The sequence below is a fragment of the Labeo rohita genome, chromosome 12 (assembly GCF_022985175.1).
Source record: "Labeo rohita strain BAU-BD-2019 chromosome 12, IGBB_LRoh.1.0, whole genome shotgun sequence".
Lineage (NCBI taxonomy): Eukaryota > Metazoa > Chordata > Actinopteri > Cypriniformes > Cyprinidae > Labeo > Labeo rohita.
Genome location: NC_066880.1, coordinates 9,183,177 through 9,199,629, shown reverse-complemented (window position 1 = coordinate 9,199,629; position 16,453 = coordinate 9,183,177). Strand labels below are relative to the sequence as shown.

Here is a 16,453-nt window from a genome sequence, read left to right as displayed (position 1 = left end):
ACTAATCGGTTGGACCGGGACAAAACATTTGGAGTAACTTACTATAGACTGACAAAAGTTATAAGGAACCAAGCAGAAGAGTGCAAAAAACTGAGGAACAGGCAGAGTTTGTGGTTGACCAAACTGAACCAGGATTTCCAGAGCAAAAACCATGACAACATTCGTGTTCTCACTATTTCCGGTCAGGTAAGGTGAAATATTAGATTAATATCTTAATTAATACTGCTCGTACCTTTCCTCGTACCTGCTCGTATCTTTACTACCTATTTACTTTAGTTTGTCAAAATATTGCGCCCTTTTCTTGCTTACTAAGTCCTTCTTTGTGATTTAACAGCTTCCACCAGTTTTTTCCGTGGGTTAGACAGCATAAATTAGCAGAACAACGTAGTTAATTAACCGTGCAATCCATGCTGTTGTTTACATCCGAGTATGGCCGCGCATCCGGGTAACTGACCAAATTGTGACGAAAGTCACTATTTCCCTCTATTTCAAATTTCGTTTGTTTCAGCTCTGTGAATATTCATATTGTTACCCTGTTTTAAGTACATACACTTTGCCCAATATATATATATATATATATATATATATTTGGTCAATTTTATCACAATTTTGCACAACCTACATCACATTAGTCGGTCCATATCAATATTCCTTTGTCCTAAAAAGAGGATTGCTGTTATTATTCTAAAATGCACAATTTACATTTCAATAAGGAAAAATGAGATGCTACAAAGTCAGATTAAGTGCAAAAACAACTGGCTTTAACTAAATAACATTCTTCAAAAATGCAAAAATGACAAATAAGACTGTTTGTGTGAAAAAGTTTTACTGAGAAGACTGTAGTGTGAAGTTACAAAGCATAATAATTAGTGTTCTCATACATAATCATGTTTCTACAAAAATATATTCTAGACTCCCCCCAAAGAAAACACTAAAAGCATTTCAGGAGACAGTACCAAAATATTTCCTTAGATCAGAAAATACAGCCCTCCGTAAAAGAAACCCAGCGTCAAAACAGGTACGGATTTTCATATACACATATATTAAAACATTTGACTACAATATTTTAAAATTACATTCCTAAATTACATCATTCATTATTGGCATAACAAAGTTTTACATTAAAAAAAACAACAGAAAATAAAAACCTAGCCCCTCAGAAAGCTGTACACCCTAGAAACTACAGCATATGAACTACACAGTAGTGTACAAGTACCTATAAGAACTTTTATCTAGCCACTGTTCTCATTGGCGTGGACGGGGAAAGGCAACACTACTTCTTGTGGAATACTCGATAGGGTTTTAAATGTGGATGTGGTTTATTAGCATCTAGTGCTAACGTTGCCTTGTCGTCCTACCCTAATTCGTCAGCAACAGCTCTAATGACGTCTTTATCCAGGTATTATACACCATCTATGGAAAATCTGAGGACTTCAATCTGGTATAAAAGAAAAATCATGCATTTAAAATTAAGTTAAAAACAAAATGGTCTCAATGGCCAGTCTTTCAAATGCCACTGCTTTTGCTCGGGTTGCTGCAGTGAATCGCGTGGACGCAGACGCTGGTGGTGTGAACGGCGGTTGGTCAGCATGTAATGGATTTTAGTGGAGATACAGTGTTTGGTCTTAGCAGGCACAGGTGGTGGTCCCTCGCTCTCCTCTCTCTGGGTGTAAAAGCTCTTGAGTGGGAGGTTTCTCTCTCCAGGGCAAGGCTTTCTCATGGTTCAGTAGTGGTACTAGCAGTAGTGTTCAGATCGTAAGCAAGTCTGGAATGAAGAGCGCATCCAGAATCGTTCAGGCACTGGGAATAAAAGGCTCAGTCTGTGGACACAGCAGAAAGCAAGAAAACACTTATTATGCACAATATGCAACCACCTGAACCAAGTGAACAGCACTCAGCACCTTAAAACATTTGGAGTGCTTATATAACACCACTGCACTGGAAGACGTACAGGAAGATCTGCATTTAAAAACACTGATGAAAAATTCCCTTCTTTTGAAGGCAATAATATTGCCATTATAATACATAATTTATGCTAATTAGGAACAGAAAATAATTACCTCCATTGCTCAGCACGTTGCCTGCTTTTGGCTTAGTCTTCAGATTGTTTTCTAGGAACGTCCTTTAAACAAACAGTTGGCAGATTATTCAAACCGTATGCGTATTAATGCATATTAATACAGTAATAAGATCTATATTAAACCTTCTTACGTTTGATCTCCTTCTAGAGACTTCTGGATCTCCTGAAGCACTCCTGTGTTAGAGCAAGATGTGAATCAAACAAATACTCAAAGACTTCCCTGCAAATGACCAAAACGCTATAAAACTAATCCAGCAAACACCGTCCTCAAAGGAACTGCATGTAGTTCTTTACATATTAATATGAACATGAACAGTTTTATTGTGCAGGCAAATGGAAGTGTTACAGATCATGCACACACATGACTGCACAGACCAGGCCACGATTACTGAAAACACAGCATGTTTAGATTGTTTTAAGCCATTTGCATGTCATCTGCATGTCACATACACAGCAAGCAGAGATAAACAAACTGAAACTGCTCTACTGCTCTTCTGAACTACTTCGTAATATCTTATCTAACTGCTGATCCTTATGTACTCACTCTCATCGTTGAGCAAAGCATGCTCCATTACTTGTCTAGCAGAATTCTCTGGAACACACAAGCACATTGATCAGTCAGGCGAAAGCTTGCAAACACTCTGAGGGGGAGTTATGAATACAATTCATAATTGATGCAACTAGCAAGCCACTGCAGTATTATTTTAGTTTTATTTATAGACTAGAATAGTATTTATTAATATTTTAAATTGAGATTTTTAGCGCTGTCAAATGATTAATCCCATCGAAAATAAACATTTTTGTTTACATAATATATTTGTGTGTACTGTATATATTTATTATCTATATATAAATACACACACATGCATAAATATATAAGAAAAATATATGTTTATATATTTAATATATTTATATATAATATTAATTGCAGGAATAAAAATACATGTAAAATTTTCAAAATATATACTGTATGTGTGTATACTTATATATACACACATATACATATACACACATATATATATATATATATATACACATATATATATATATATATATATATATATATATATATATATATATATATAGATTACATAGATTACATACATTATGTAAACAAAAACTTATTTTGGATGTGATTAATTGCAATTGCAACCGTTTGACAGTTAATTTTAATATTTTGTTTTCATTTAATTTTTAGTAATTTGTTTCACTTTTTAAATGTTTTACTGTTTAGTTTATGTACTATAATAGTGTTCATTAATATTTTGAATTAGTTTTTACTTTAATGTTTTGTGCCATCATTTTAATTCAAATTTAAATTATTTTTTAGTCATTTTGTTTCATGAATATAATTATTATTCATTTTTTAATTTAGTTTATTTTCATTTTTAATTGTAGTCATTTCAGTACTTTTTTTTTTTTTTCATTTTTAATTTGTAATTTATTTCAATTAACCAAATATACTTTTAAGTTTTAGTTAACAATAACAACACTTGGCCACAAGCATGTGTAAAACAAGTATCCCCAAATTAATATATGAATTAATATTAATTAAAGCTGTCACTAGCAATTATTTTGGTAATCAGTTGATTATTTTGACGATTAATTGAATCTGATTATTATAGTATTCTCTTTATATATATACTTTTTTGTGGTAATAAAAATAGATCTAAGCAAACAATTGCCTTTAAAAGTACTTAAAATACACATTAGCAATGAGGCAATAATAATTTGTTCAAATAAAGTACTTTTTTCCATTATTTTACACTTTTCAGTGCAACCTAATCCTTGTTTAATATTGGTTAAACAACATTTAATTCAAATGTTCACTTAATCTTTAATATTTGTCCATTTCTTTACAGCAGAAATGTATTAGAAAAGTATTAATGTGGCACTGTTTCATCAATTACGGATTGTAAAGTCTTCTGTATGAGTGACTTTTGGGAATAACATAGGGAAGCATTCAACAAAGCACTAAGAACATGCATTTTTTTTAGTATTGGATGCTTAGTTTGCACAATTCACACAGATCTAGAAAAAGCCCACTGAATCTCACCATATCCTTCACTCTCCCTTTTGAAATTTCTAGAAAAACAGAACAAACAAACAACAATATAAATCACTTTTGGCAAGGAAAGGAATCATGGATTCTAAACTATTACACAAATACACACACACCTGTGTTCAGTAGGGACTCCATCCTGCTGGTCCTTGTGAATGGGACTTGATGGGTTCTTAGGCCTCATCTGGAGGGGAGCCTCAACCAGACAGCGTGGTTCCACCACCCAGCGAGTGGAGAGAGAAAACCGTTCAAACTCAGATGGAGACATCAGGTAGAACCCTAAAAGATGGCCAAACAAAACCGTTTCAGAGGAGATTCATGCTTTTACCTGAGTAAATGCACTGTGTGTAAAAGCGTTTCCTACCTTGGCCATATTTGGTGAACACACAGGATGCGATTCCACTGACGTCTTCTCTTCGTATGCAAGGATAGTGGACCATCATTTTGATGGAGGGCAGAGAGATGACATGTAGCTCACCCTGATTGGTCAGCACCACCAGGCTGCTCTCCAGCTGTTCGTCGGTCCGAGAGCCAAACCAAGCCACGCCGACACGGCGTACGCGAGAGCCGTCGACCGCTGTCAGCTTCAGCTTTGACTTACTGCTAACTTTAGGCAGTGTAAACAGCTGTGTACACACAAATATGGTGAGACACAATCTACTTTGGCATGCTGAAAAGAAATAATTTGTGCGGTGTAAAATCTCACCTTAAATTGCTCCTCTGACACAACCAACAGATGGTGAGAACCGTGCATTTCAGGACTGCGCGCCAAATCGTGGGCCACCTCAAGGGGCTCGGGCAGAGGGGCACCCTTGCCATCCAAGACCACCAATCCAACGACTGGAGCACGATGCATCAACTGAATCTCTTTAGCTGGTAACGGAGAAGCACTTTTTAGAGACGAACTGTTTATGTAAACATTTGACTACTTTATATGATGGGTTTTGTGTTCACTACCATTCAAAACCTTGGGGTTCATACAATTAAAATATGCATACTCATACTTTGTTAATATTTTCCACTAATAATAGAAAAAAAAAATTAAAAGGAAAGCCAGGTATGAAGATGTGTATGGCTTAATATAACATAAATGATGTCTCTTACTGAAATATGTAGTAGGAAACCCATGAAAGACTTATGTTATTTAAAAAACCCACATCGTTTTATACGTATTTTGGACTATGGGGGGGCACCATTATTTCGATGATGTCAAATGTTTGCACTTGGTTAGCTTCTGGCGCTACATGTTGCTATTCTTACGCAACAAATATAATACTGATACGATGCCACATTGTAAGGTTGTAATTTTCAGTCGAAAGGCAACAAGAGCAGCGTACTGTAAGTCTTCACTGCTTTTCCTAGCGATAGGAAGAAGAGAAATGGGAAGATGCCTGTGGACAAATAAAACTTCCTAAAGACCAGCGTCTTTGTTCTCTCCACTTTAGCCCTGATGCCTTTGAGGCTTTTAATTGACCACAGCTACTGAAAGAGCTTACAAACGGCAGAGACAAGAAACGCTAGGTGCCATCCTGGCAGGATGCCGATGCTTGTTATGACATTGCAGCCACTGAAGTAGTTTGTCGAAAAATTGATGATATGGCATTTGATTTAAGCGTACACTTATATCCATCAACAACTGTACGCTTTTTCAGCAGCTGTGGTCATTGTATCAGTATTTCATTTTCCGAGTTGTGCCAGCAGGGAAACGTAGTGCCAGCAGCTCACTGAGTGAAACCATTTCACGTCATCGAAAAAAGTAAAAAATAAGCATAAAATGATGTGGATTTTTTAAATAACGTAAATCTTTCATGTGTTTTCCACTGAACATTTCAGTAAAAGACATAATTTATGTTATATTAAGCCATAAAAGTCTTAATACCCGGAGTTCCCTTTAAAAAAAAAAAAGATACATTATGTACCGACCAAAATGTAAAACAAATTACACAAGAATCTTAAATCTTTCTTTCTTTTTACAATTTGAAAAATAGCTGTTTTTCTATTTTAATCTATTTAAAAAAGTAATAGCCATTTTTCTATTTTATAATATTTTAAATACATTTTTATTATTATATATTTTTAAATTTATTCCTGTGATGACAAAGCTGAATTTGCACTCTTTAGTGTCACATGATCCTTCAAAAACCATTATGATATGTTGATTGTGCTGATTAATATTTTTGTGGATACTTTTTTTAGGATTCTTTGATTAATAGGAAAGGAACAGGATTTATTTAAAATAAAGGGTATTAATAATAAAAAAAGTATTACTTTCTTTAAAAACAAACAAACAAATATAGTGGGTTTCAAAAAAAAAAAAAAAAAAAAAAAAAAAAAGTTTGTGTCATTTAATTTTCTTTTTACCTGCATGAGCCACCACCGGCTCCTCTGCCCTTCGTTCCAGTGAGGGGACACGGAGGACGTAAGCAAAAACAGCTCCACCATTGGTTCCTGCCCACAGTGAGGGCGTACTGTGAGAACCTAAGAAGAAGAGAAAGATGATTGAGGTCACACTAGTCGATTAGATGATTAGATGACTAGATGATTGCCTGTCGCACGCATGCAATCTGAGAGTATAAAATGAGAATAAGACTGATGATAACCCTTATATTTAATACTTAATGATTAGACACACTGTGGTACTCACTATCACTGACGAACGTATCTGCGAAGTAGAGTGTTCTGACAAGGCCTGTGAAGGAGTCATCAGAGGAACGGGCTTCAATCTTTCTCTGTACCGGTGCCAGCTCCATCTCCTGTAGAGCTTCGGCCTCCAGCCTGGCGTTGATTTCTTGCAGCTGCAGAAACATTCCTGATATTCACTATCAAGCCATCAACACCCTTTTAACAACTCTGAAGTATGCAATGCTAACCGCTGCTGAAATAACGGCATGCATAATGTCTAGTCTCGTGTTTAGTTAATTTGGGTAAATAAATACTGCAGAATTAGAGAAAAAGAGAGTTGATGAGTACCTTGGCTGCGTTGTTAGTGTGGTGTTTTCGCATGGAGACCCGACTGCGACGAATCCTGCGGAAGGACTGACGCAGGGACTTCTTGATGGACTTGACGCGTGAGAGTGGCCCCTCCATGGCCATCTGGTCACTGGGGTTTAGAGTGCACCTGCAAATGGACAGCAATCAACCATTAGCATACTCAAAGTCTGCAGGAAAAACATAACTAATAGAATTTATTAATATTAATATTTATTATCTCAATCCTGAGTGCTTAATTGAAAAACTTGCACTCAGAAATAAAAGGCTTGAAATGACTGACTAAAAGCTTCTTTTTTAAAAGCTAAGAGTAAAAAATATAAGTAAAATTTACATTTTCTTTAAAATTGATGGATAAGTCAAAAGTTGCAATTTCAAAGACCCTAAAATACATATGACAGAACTTTTTTTTTTTTTTTTTTTTTTTTTTTTTTTAAAGAAATTCATACTTTTGTTAATTTTAATGCATCGTTGCGGAATAAAAGTGACAGTAAATACAATAATACTACAAAAAAAATGTATCATAGTTTTCACAAAAATATTAAGCAGTGCAACAGTTTTCAATGATAATCAGAAATAGAAAATTCAGATTTGCATCACAGGAATATATTACATTTGAGAGTGTACATTAAAAGAGAAACCGTTTGGTTGGCCTGCGTTTTGGTCAATATTTATGACTTTTCTATTATTATAAACGTGGAAAATATTACATCTGAATTGTATTGGGTAAAAATATAAATACAATAAATTCATACTTTTGATTATTTCCATGCATCCTTGCTGAATAGTGACAGTAAACAATAATACTACAAAAAAAATATTTCAAATAAATCCTGGAAAAACATGCATCATAGTTTTCACAAAAATATTAAGCAGCACAACTGTTTTGATAATAAGAAATATTTCTTAAGCCTCAAATCAGCATATTAAAATGATTTCTGAAGGATCATGTGACACTAAAGACTGAAAATTAAGCTTTGCTATCACATGAATAATTTACATTTGAGAAATTATATTTCTATTATTATAAATGTGGAAAATATTACATTTGAATTGTATCGCGTAAAAATATGGATAAAACAATATGGTTTATTCTTTAGCATATTTAAAATAAATGATCTGAATGAAAAGCCAGTCTATCATATGATATGTGAATCAGGCTAGAAGTGGTTTTTCCACTTCTTAACCACATTTATAATATTTTTTTCACATTTACCATGATAAAGTAGCACTGTTGCTATAATAAAGACTTCCCTTTTTGAAAGGAACATTTCTTTAATTAGACTACTGTGATGAACACATCATCACATGTATTGTCACTCACATCACCGTGAACCAGCTAAAAAAAAAAAAAAGGATTAGTCTTATGTGCTTTATATATCAGGTCAGTCCTTCATGTTAATTTGTGATACCCTAAAAGCTTGTTTTAATAGTAACAGATCGATCTTTTAAACTAATACAATTGTTATGCTATTTAAAATGTTATTCTCACTTGACTAAGATGTTATTCCTCTGGTGGTAGTCATAGAGACCAAAGCCGTGGCTGGTACCGAAGGCCACCAATTTCCACTCTGAATGCAGAGCGATTGCTGTGACCACAGCGGGCGGCTGGCACTGCACTAGAGCGAAGGGCTGGAAGCCTGGAGGGAACAGCACCGGCTCCTCCCGCACGTCTAGACGCGCCTGGCCCTTCCAGCGGAAGCCCTCCTGACCCTGCAGCAGGTCCACCACTGTAGCTTCAACCATCTGTTCGGCAGCCTCATCGTTCAGCTCCAAAACCAGAATCTGAGTGGGAGGAAGACAAAGAGAGAAATGTTTTATGTTTTATTTAATACACTTTGACACGAGCAGATGAAAATAAAACAGCAGTATCTCACTTCTGTACAAACATTTTCTCTCACCAGAGCTATAGAACAGAATATGCACTTTTTTTGGCTCTTATATAGCATGTAGCCAGCTTAAGAGCTTTGGGTACTGTTCTGCGTGTACATCAGCATAATTGCACTAACACCTTTCAGTAGTTCAGTGAAAGGACAAAAGGAGAGAGACTGATCCTGTAGAGTGGCTTTTTACCAAGCTCAACTCGTTTCCAAACAGCAGACATGATGTGAAGTGGACTGTTAATAATCAGCTAAATCAGAGTGCTTCAGTCAAGTTCTCTCTCATGTTTAATTATCAGCAGCCAGTAAAAAGTCTGAGAACTGGGTGTGCTGGGAAAGAGATGAGATCTTCAGCACAAGCAAGTAAGAATATGTTTATAGAGATACAGCTCCATGATGGACAATAAGTGTTTTCACAAACTTGCACTGGACTCAAAGATATTTTTTTAAGAAATTAATAACACATTTAGTAAGCAAGGATACATTTGTAATGCCATAAAAGATTTTGATTTTAAATAAATGTGAATCTTCTAAAACTTAACCTTTGTGGATTACAAAAAAAAATATTATGCAGTTTTCAACATTGATTAAATGCTTCTTGAGCACCAAATCAGCATATTACAACTATTTTTGAAGGATCATGTGGCACTCAAGACTGGAGTAATGATGCTGAAAATTCTGCTTTGATCATAGGAATAAACTATGTCAAAATACAGGTCCTTTTCAAAAAATTAGCATATTGTGATAAAGTTCATTATTTTCTGTAATGTACTGATAAACATTAGACTTTCATATATTTTAGATTCATTACACACAACTCAAGTAGTTTCAAGCCTTTTATTGTTTTAATATTGATGATTTTGGCATACAGCTCATGAAAACCCAAAATTCCTATCTCAAAAAATTAGCATATTTCATCTGACCAATAAAAGAAAAGTGTTTTTAATACAAAAAAAAGTCAACCTTCAAATAATTATGTTCAGTTATGCACTCAATACTTGGTCGGGAATCCTTTTGCAGAAATGACTGTTTCAATGCGGCGTGGCATGGAGGCAATCAGCCTGTGGCACTGCTGAGGTGTTATGGAGGCCCAGGATGCTTCGATAGGGGCCTTAAGCTCATCCAGAGTGTTGGGTCTTGCGTCTCTCAACTTTCTCTTCACAATATCCCACAGATTCTCTATGGGGTTCAGGTCAGGAGAGTTGGCAGGCCAATTGAGCACAGTAATACCATGGTCAGTAAACCATTTACCAGTGGTTTTGGCACTGTGAGCAGGTGCCAGGTCGTGCTGAAAAATGAAATCTTCATCTCCATAAAGCTTTTCAGCAGATGGAAGCATGAAGTGCTCCAAAATCTCCTGATAGCTAGCTGCATTGACCGCAGCTGACATGGCACCCCAGACCATCACTGACTGTGGGTACTTGACACTGGACTTCAGGCATTTTGGCATTTCCCTCTCCCCAGTCTTCCTCCAGACTCTCACACCTTGATTTCCAAATGACATGCAAAATTTGCTTTCATCCGAAAAAAAAGTACTTTGGACCACTGAGCAACAGTCCAGTGCTGCTTCTCTGTAGCCCAGGTCAGGCGCTTCTGCCGCTGTTTCTGGTTCAAAAGTGGCTTGACCTGGGGAATGCGGCACCTGTAGCCCATTTCCTGCACACGCCTGTACACGGTGGCTCTGGATGTTTCTACTCCAGACTCAGTCCACTGCTTCCGCAGGTCCCCCAAGGTCTGGAATCGGTCCTTCTCCACAATCTTCCTCAGGGTCCGGTCACCTCTTCTCGTCGTGCAGCGTTTTCTGCCACACTTTTTCCTTCCCACAGACTTCCCACTGAGGTGCCTTGATACAGCACTCTGGGAACAGCCTATTCGTTCAGAAATTTCTTTCTGTGTCTTACCCTCTTGCTTGAGGGTGTCAATGATGGCCTTCTCGACAGCAGTCAGGTCGGCAGTCTTACCCATGATTGCGGTTTTGAGTAATGAACCAGGCTGGGAGTTTTTAAAAGCCTCAGGAATCTTTTGCAGGTGTTTAGAGTTAACTAGTTGATTCAGATGATTAGGTTAATAGCTCGTTTAGAGAACCTTTTCATGATATGCTAATGTTTTGAGATAGGAATTTTGGGTTTTCATGAGCTGTATGCCAAAATCATCAATATTAAAACAATAAAAGGCTTGAAACTACTTGAGTTGTGTGTAATGAATCTAAAATATATGAAAGTCTAATGTTTATCAGTACATTACAGAAAATAATGAACTTTATCACAATATGCTAATTTTTTGAAAAGGACCTGTATATTTAAATATAACATTTTAAATTGTAATAATTTCACAATATTACTGTTTTTATGGAATCTTATTCACATAAATGCGGTCTTGTTGAGTATATGTAGTTTACGTAACAACTGAACAAAAGTACCATTTTAATATTACTTAATGATATGTGTAAACTTTTGTCTTTTCTTAAAGGGATAGTTCACCCAAAAAAGAAAATTTCCCCAAGATTTACTGACCCTCAAGCATCCTAGGTGTATGTGACTTTCTTCTTTCAGACTGATATAATCAATTATTTTAAAAAAATGCCCTAGCTCTTCCAAGCTTTATAAAGGCAGTGAATGGCTGAAGTCCAATAAAGTGCGCCTATTATAAAAAGTACTCCACACACACCAGTCTTGTGTACACGTGTACGACAGTTAGTGAAAGCTAGAGATTGTGGTTTATAAGTTTTAAATATGGCTGTTTTTCTTACACAAACACATCGATTAACTTTATTAACTCCCTGGAGATGTGTGGAGCACTTTTTATGATGAATGGATGCACTCTATTAACCTTCAAAATCTCAACAGCTATTCACTGCCATTATAAGGTTTCGAAGAGCCGGAACATTTTTTTAATATAACTCCAATTGTATTCATCTGAAAGAATAAAGTCACATACATCTAGGATAGTTTGAGGGTGAATAAATCATGTAGCAATTTTCATTTTTGGGTGAACTGTCCCTTTAAACTCCCACATTAAAACTCACTTGTCCTGCAGTTCCGGCCACTGTGAGATATCCGCTGTATTTACACAGATGGATCTTCTGAATGCCAAGTCGAGGGTCGTCGCTATATGGGTCGAAGCAGCCCACCTGATATTTTGAAAAACAATAAATACACTAAATCAAATGTCTGATAAAATCAGAAGTTAAGTGTGTGTGATAATACTTGTACAAGTGTCAGTCAAACCAGACCTTGCGGAATGGAGGCCACTCTCCTTCACTGCCCTGATTCATGTTGTCATTTGGGTCGGCGTCCGTGAGGAAGACCCCCGCTGTGCTAAGCTTGTACATGGGGAAAAGACAGACCCCCGAGGCATCCCAGAAACGTACAGTGCCGTCTTCATGCCTGTAAAAAGGAGCATTGATACAAAATATTTAATGTGAAAGGTAAAAATCCATTAGTTCCTCATTCCCTACATTCAAAGCATCTTAACTGAATATTTTTCCTTGTTATTCACCTGGTTTTCAGGAGAAGGGAAAAACCCAACTGTATAGAGCAAACATATTTTAAACAGGTTGCCAAGGTTGTTTCATCAACAACTAGGTTTGAATTTTTAGTAACTGCAAAAAAATCCATATCAAATAAGAACAAGAACCTGAACTTTCCTGTTTTTATTATCTTACGGAAGTGATGTGAGTGACTCAAAACAGACACAAACAGTCTAAAAGAACAGCTTAATAGTTCTTCTAACAATATTTCTCAACTGAAAATTTCATTTCATTATACTCATTTATTAAAAAAAAAAAAAAAAAAGTATTAGGCAGCACAGAGGTTTTTTTTTTTTTTTTTTTTTTTTTTACATTGCTTAATTATAAGAAGAAGAAATGTTTCCAGGGCAGCAAATCAGCGTATTAGATTTCTGAAGGACATCTTCACTAAAGACTTGAGTAAAGGCTACTGAAAATGTAAGACCTACACAAATAAAATTACATAAAATTAATACTATATGAGCGGGGTAGGGCAATGTCTATGGTAACATTAAATAGTAAAATGACCGCAAAAAACATGATTTACAGTTCAGATACAAGTTTTCACAAAAACAAAAAAAGTTTTAAATGATATTCTTCACATTTCAGCCTTTAAACTATTTTGTCAAAAGTATTAGTTAGTTATTATATTAAATTAATTATTATCAATAATTTATTATATTAATTAAATCACATATATACAATTTACAGTTTAGATTTTTATAATGCATTATCATCTTATCAATCCACCAGTTCACATTTTAACACTGTTTCTCCAGTAACAACAGTACACAAAGCAGCACAGCACCTAACTATGAAATGTGCAGCGCTCATATTCAATGAAATCATAGCCTTTTAAAGTTTAATCATCACATTAACCCATATCGCAATTCTGGTCTTTCTGTCCCCAAAATTTAACACATCTTGAAATCATAATTAAGACTTTCTTGCACAATTTTTTTTCTTGCACAAATTTCTTTTTATGGTTTTAAATTTGATACAACTAAATTTAAGACTTTAAGGACCCGCGGAAACCCTGGAAACCAGTGAATTCAAAAACACACCAAGATTGACAGCATTAGCTTACACAGGCCTACTCACCCTGTCAAGAGCAGGTCTCTCTGGGGAGGGTCTGGGGCAAGATTCTGGCCTCCATTTATAGGCCAAGGCTACAAAAAGACAGATTGACAAAAAGAATTGAACAGCTCAATAGAATCAAGGTCAGTGATTTAAGTCTGTGGTGCACTGTGGTGCTGCCAAGCACAAATCATCATGACAACACTTGACACAGTTGTTGAAGTGTTCTCAGGCCAACAGTAGTTAACATTTAACCCAGCAACCAACTCTCTTTCTGGTAAATGGTTTTATTGGGCTACGTGTGATCTGAGCTTAGCAGTTCTGTATTTGTGTGTGAATATACAGTTTCATACCTTCCTGGAGTAGTGTGTATTCTGCTGGGCTCCTGCAGCTTGCACTCTCTCCCACAGTTTGAGCGGGATGGAGGAGACGTGGTGCGAGCAGGTGATGGCTGAACAGTGTAATGGCACCAGGTAGGGCGTCTGGATGACAGGCCACCCTTCAGTCTGCAGATCCACCACAACTAGCTCCTCCTCCACCAAAACCACAAGAGCGCTTGGCTCACCTATTGCACAGACACACATTTAGACCATTTAAGAGCATGTGTACTCTTGTGAACGCACATCGAAGACTAAAATTGTTGAATTAAGTTAAAACAAAGGTCTTATGGGTTTGGAACAACATGGGTGAAAATGTGGAAGAAACCACGTAAAGGAAGCAAAATTGTGTGTTTGGAAGCATCTCGCTCTACCTCTGTGGTTCTCTCCCTCGCGAATGACGAAGAAGTCGATAATGCGTGAAGTGAAGTCCAGCGCCTCGTGGGTTTTGCTGTGGATGACGGAGATGCAGTGTCTGTCCCCGTAACTGGCTCTCGGCATCCCTCCGCTGAAGATGAGGAATGGGGGACTGGGGGACGAGGGGATAGAAGAGGGAAGTGTTTACTAAATGACAAACTTCCCTTAGGTCATTCAGAACTTTCCAAATCAGTGGTTTCAAATATTTTGAAGAAGAAGAACAATAAAGCAACAGGAAATTATAGGAACAATATGATAAAATAGGCTAGAGATTAGCACTAAAAGAAAAGTCAGATGGAGGATCTTACTGTGGAAGGTTTAAATATTAACCAGACGGTATGAGTCATAGCATGAAGCGCTCTGGGTTAATGACACCACAAGCAAACACACCTGCCTCAGCATCAGCGAGCGAACACTCACAGTATTGTCCAATAAAGAATATACTCACCCTTGTTTTGATGGCAGCTGTATAATTTTAGATATGGCCTTGCAGGGGAAGGCACCTGTGTGGAGATATTGTTTATTAAAAATAGTAATACATTTTACATGTGAATAACAGAGGCTTTGTTCCAAAACCTAATGTGCTGCATTTTAGGCACTAAAAGATTAATCAACAACATTATTCCACCTTTTGACAATTAGGATGCAAACTTTGTAGGCAGGAGTCAAAAGACTGACACGGAAGGAATGAAATTGCTGATTAGTCATTATTTTTATTTTCTTTGTGCACAAAAAGTATTCTTGTAGCATCATAGCATTACATTTGAACCACTGATGTCTCTTGGACTATATTAAAAATGTCCTAACTACCTTTCTGGGCCTTGAACGTATCAGATTTTATCAATAATATCTTAATTTGTGTTCTCACAGGTTTGGGATGATTTTTGGGTGAACTATTTCTTTAAATATAGTAAGTTAGACAAACGTACACAATTTCAGGCACAGCATATGTTATGGAACATGTTTACAGCTGCAACCGAAAACAAGTCATTTCGGTAATGTGGTCTCACCATAAGGCGTCTCCTGCTTCTCAGGCTCCGTCTGTGGATCCTCGCCGGTCACCGTCCATTGGCAGTAACTTCCATCGCTATGAGAACTGAGTATGTTTGCACCGTCCTCCATCCACCAAACACTCTCTAGTTGCTGCAGAGGACACAAAAAGAGACCATTACAAGCCTTGTTTTGATGTTCAGAGCTTAAATACCAACACTGTAGTATATGGTACCTGTGTGCCGAGAAAGTGTTGGATGGGACGCCGCCGGTCCAGATCCCACAGCACCATCAGGCCTCGGCTGTAGCCGATCAGCACCTGCCGTGGGTTGAGCGGGTTCTCGTGCAGAGCTTCAACACACTCCAGATTCCTGCGGCCAACGTAATCCTCTGGAATTCTGTGAAAAGGTAGCGGTGAGCCGTTCAGCGATCACAAAGAGTAACTGTAACAGTTGGCATGTGAAACTGTTGCATAATACCATTCCACTGAAACTATTTAAAGAATGTACACTGTATGTGTATACAGGCAAAATGATTTGGGATCATTTAGAACTGAAGGACACAGGTTAAAGATAAAATGCTAATTTTAAGTTCTTGCCTTAAAATACAGTTCAAATGTACCAAAGTGACGAAACATATGTGATTAAACATCAACTTACTGCACCTTATTTTGCAAAAGACGCAAGGCTCAAACAAAAATGTTCTTTAAAATGTATCAACCCAACATTTAAAGTGATAGTCCACCCAAAAATGAAAATTCTGTCATTTACTCTCCCTTATGTTGCTCCAATCCTGTATGAGTTTCTTTCTTCTGTTAAACACAAAATAAGATATCTTTAAGAACGCTGTTGACAAAACAGTCGCTGGTAGCCATTAACTTCCACAGTACGGAAAAAATATAATATTATGGAAGTCAATGGTTACCCTCAACTGTTTTGTTACCAACATTCTTCAAAATATCTTCTTTTGTGTTAAACAAAAGAAACAAACTCATACAGGATTGGAACAACATGAGGGTGAGCACATGATAGAAATTTTATTGTTTGGTAAACTATCACTTTAATATGGAAGCCG

At 36.6% G+C, this 16,453-nt stretch overlaps 1 protein-coding gene across 2 annotated transcripts in view; it reads right to left on the bottom strand.

The window, feature by feature from the left end:
- Positions 1-809: 809 nt before the first annotated feature.
- Positions 810-16,453, bottom strand: part of llgl2 (LLGL scribble cell polarity complex component 2) — a 34,033-nt gene continuing 18,389 nt past the window's right edge. The window contains exons 7-26 of one of the 2 annotated variants that reach the window (XM_051124377.1): positions 15,615-15,777; positions 15,400-15,532; positions 14,838-14,892; positions 14,347-14,501; positions 13,949-14,160; positions 13,620-13,687; positions 12,243-12,396; positions 12,036-12,140; positions 8,623-8,915; positions 7,113-7,260; positions 6,787-6,937; positions 6,504-6,620; positions 4,849-5,015; positions 4,507-4,768; positions 4,259-4,421; positions 4,137-4,165; positions 2,625-2,672; positions 2,212-2,254; positions 2,061-2,122; positions 810-1,820 (exon numbers count right to left, since the gene is read on the bottom strand). In XM_051124377.1, the coding sequence (XP_050980334.1) occupies positions 1,816-1,820; positions 2,061-2,122; positions 2,212-2,254; positions 2,625-2,672; positions 4,137-4,165; positions 4,259-4,421; positions 4,507-4,768; positions 4,849-5,015; positions 6,504-6,620; positions 6,787-6,937; positions 7,113-7,260; positions 8,623-8,915; positions 12,036-12,140; positions 12,243-12,396; positions 13,620-13,687; positions 13,949-14,160; positions 14,347-14,501; positions 14,838-14,892; positions 15,400-15,532; positions 15,615-15,777 (2,533 nt within the window). In that variant the 3' untranslated portion in view covers positions 810-1,815. The remainder of the gene's footprint in view (positions 1,821-2,060; positions 2,123-2,211; positions 2,255-2,624; positions 2,673-4,136; positions 4,166-4,258; positions 4,422-4,506; positions 4,769-4,848; positions 5,016-6,503; positions 6,621-6,786; positions 6,938-7,112; positions 7,261-8,622; positions 8,916-12,035; positions 12,141-12,242; positions 12,397-13,619; positions 13,688-13,948; positions 14,161-14,346; positions 14,502-14,837; positions 14,893-15,399; positions 15,533-15,614; positions 15,778-16,453) is intronic. The other variant, XM_051124378.1, reaches the window with a different exon arrangement.